This window comes from Mandrillus leucophaeus, unplaced genomic scaffold (assembly GCF_000951045.1).
Source record: "Mandrillus leucophaeus isolate KB7577 unplaced genomic scaffold, Mleu.le_1.0 Scaffold99, whole genome shotgun sequence".
NCBI lineage: Eukaryota > Metazoa > Chordata > Mammalia > Primates > Cercopithecidae > Mandrillus > Mandrillus leucophaeus.
In genome coordinates this window covers 579,544-582,565 of record NW_012110807.1, presented here as the reverse complement: position 1 = coordinate 582,565, position 3,022 = coordinate 579,544, and the positions used below count along the sequence as shown (strand labels likewise).

The window sequence follows — 3,022 nt, the reverse complement described above, 5'->3', positions numbered from 1 at the left end:
GTTACAGGGATCTAGGGGAGGGGTGTTTGGGTCCAGGCAACAGGAGCTCCATCTCCCCAAAGGCAAGGCACCCAGAACCCAGACTGTGGGGGCGGCCAGCATTCCAGTATGGTTTTGTAGTTGTCACACCTTTTATTTGAAAAGATACACACGACATATTCTGATTTTGAACAAATGAAATGCAACCTTGCTATAGCAAAAACGTATTCCTTCCCAATGCATCTCCCAGGAGACTCCCGGCCGGGCTAACACTGGGCTGTGGAGAAGGGCTGCCGTCGGAGGGGAAGGCACACCACAGCAGGGGCTTCTTGCCAGGGGGATCTGGTGCTAAAGGGATGGAGAAGGGGATCGGATTCTTTTTTCCCATTTTTAACTTTCAGAACCATCCTCTGTACCCAGTGGAATGTACTCATTTGCACTGTGATGTCAGCTGCAGTTGTCCCTATAGACTGTCACAACTTTGATTAACCAACTGTAAGCCCTCAGCCCGCTGCCTGGCTCTGCTGTTCCCATTCATGGCCCAGCCACAGCCTCAGCTCCGTGCCCCTGGGGCCAGGGGGCTGCTCCGAGTCAGAGCTCCAGGGGAAGAGAGAGGCTGGGACGACCGAGGCGCCAAGACAGCCTCCTTTTTGACACTGCCTAGTTTTTCGCTTCAGCAAAGTTGGAAATCAAAAGTAAGCACACTCCTGACCTGTCCTTCCGTGGATCGTTCATCGTAACCATGCCTACACCATCTGGGTGTCGTGGTCTTCGAGACTAGGGGAGAAGGCAGGAGTGAAGACAATGGGGGTGAGTCCAAACAGCAGACCCTTGCAAGGCATCCTGGCCCTTCACCGCCGACCGAAGCGGAAGCTGAAGCCGCCTTTCTTCCTGCTGTAGCCATTGAGCTCCTCAGCCAGGTTCCCTAACGGGCTGCTGGCCTTCACCCCTCCGGCAGGGAGGAAGTCGTCGGCCTCACTGCCTTCATCCTGCCTCCCGAAGCGGAACCTGCAGCCAGCATGCTCTCTGCCCGATGTCTGCAGCCCCCTGGCTATGACAAGCAGGGCCTGTGGCTGTGAAGCTCTCAGCCACCGAGAGGAGCCCCACACAGAGTGGGGTCGGGGCCCCTCGGCCAGATCGGCCCAGCTTTCTCTGGCTCCAGTGCCACCCATGGCGTCTGTGGGCTCTCTTCTGTCCAGTAGAGGAAAGCAGGTGCCCAGTGGCAGGAGGAGGAGGCAGACCAGGGGGTAGGACCTTACCATCTGACCCAGAGGAAAGAGAGGCAGAGTTACAAGCTGCACGTGTGGCCAAGCGCAACTCACCACAATGTTTCCCCGGGACAGGCCGCCAGCATAGGTGTGAGCAGGGGGCTCAGCTGAGCCCGGCTTCTGAGCAATGCTGGGACTAGGCCACTGTTGTATTAGCAGGATCTGGAGGTGACTGTACCAATTAGGCCGGTTCTTTTCCTGCAGTCCCCACGATCTGCCTGCCTGGGCAGCTTAGCGCTGTAAATCCACTGCTGGATGGCAGAGCAGTGCCCAGGCGGCCCCGGGAGAGTCAGCAAATTTATGCTCATTTTTCTCTTATTATAAAATAGCCGTATCATTGCAGAACTGTGGGGTGGAAAGTTAAAAGCATCAATCTCCCTTAGTTTTCAACTTAATACTAAATGGGTCTAGCTCTGCCGTTTAGCTGGGACATCCTGTTAATGTCTCTTTCACGTGGGAACGAGTTGCTCCTGAAAGCCAGAAACAGATTTGATGGTCCTGGCCTAATTCGGACACCCACCTGGGAAGGAGCGTGCAGACGCCGCTGGGGCCTGGGCACCATAGGTCTGCCCGGCTCCGAGCTAAGAGCTCTCACGTGATTGTACTTCATCTTCTTAGTCATCCTGCTAGGTAGGTCCTGCCAGTCCCACTTTTTCAGGCAACAAAACTCAGAAAAACTGAGATTGTGCCCAGGCCACACAGCTAGAAAGTGGAGGCTCTGAATTCACAATTGTAATGGCCGGACGGCTTCTTCAAGAAGCATACGTATCTGCTAGGTCCTCCCAACCCTCCTGTTTCGCAGGCGTGGCGTCAGACTCAAACACCTGAGGTGACTTGCCCCAGATCTCATGGCCTTACCAGTGCCAGAGCTGGAGTTCAGTCCCAGATCTAACTGGGCTTGACTCAGGAAGGCGTGCCCTAAGTCCCTACTCTGTACTCCACATGGCACTGGGGGTATCTGAAACCCATCCTCCTGGAATGAACCTGCCTTGGAAGCACTTGCTCCCTTGTCTGGCAAAGGAAGCCTTTTTGACAGTGACTGCGGGGGAGCTGGAGCTGGCTTGTCCTCTGCTGAGTCAAACTGAGGCTAGAATAGAGAGCACCGGCCCTGGAGAAGACAGTACAGGAGTCCCCAGAGCCCTTTCCAGAAATGGCTCCCTTGAACACATTTCAAAGAAGCGAGCTCAGCCAGGAAGCTTTTAAAAAAATAATAAACGCAACCCCAATTTCTACCCGAATCCAGTTCTAAGCTTCTCTCGTCCCCCAGGGATGGAGCGACCTCCCTCACATGCCACCAGGAAAACCTTCCCATCAGGGCACAGAGTGGGGCCTCCACGAGGTGGTTTTCTGCAGGGGCCCAGCCCCATTCCCTCCTCATAGGAAGCACTTTGCTGACTGTGATGTGGACCGGGGACCGTTCCATCCTGGTGGATTAATCCACCTGGGAGTAGCCGCTGGGTGTCTAGAAAGGAGACACCCTGACACAGAGCAGGCCCTGGACCCCTTCATGCACCCCTTTGAGAATCTGGTAGAAACTGGGGGTGTTCATCACTGGAAAGGGGGCCCCAGCGCGAGTCACGGCTTCAGGCCCCACAGCCAGGAAGCAGCAGGGAAAGCACAGGGGTGAGGCTGGGTCCCAGCCCTGGCAGGGCAGCCGTGACCAATCTGTGCTGCTCCGGGCTGTTGGCATGTGAGGCACTGGTGTCCCCTCTCCGGGTCCTCCCTCCCTGGGTGTCTGTGTGCCCTCTGACTGCCCGTGCCTGGCTCCTGCCCGG

General features: G+C 56.1%; 1 protein-coding gene across 1 annotated transcript in view; it reads right to left on the bottom strand.

Moving 5' to 3' along the window:
* Positions 1-830: 830 nt before the first annotated feature.
* QRFP (pyroglutamylated RFamide peptide) overlaps positions 831-3,022 on the bottom strand; it is a 10,073-nt gene continuing 7,881 nt past the window's right edge. Inside the window, exon 3 of the mRNA XM_011971146.1 lies at positions 831-1,241. Within this exon, the coding sequence (XP_011826536.1) occupies positions 831-1,241 (411 nt within the window). The remainder of the gene's footprint in view (positions 1,242-3,022) is intronic.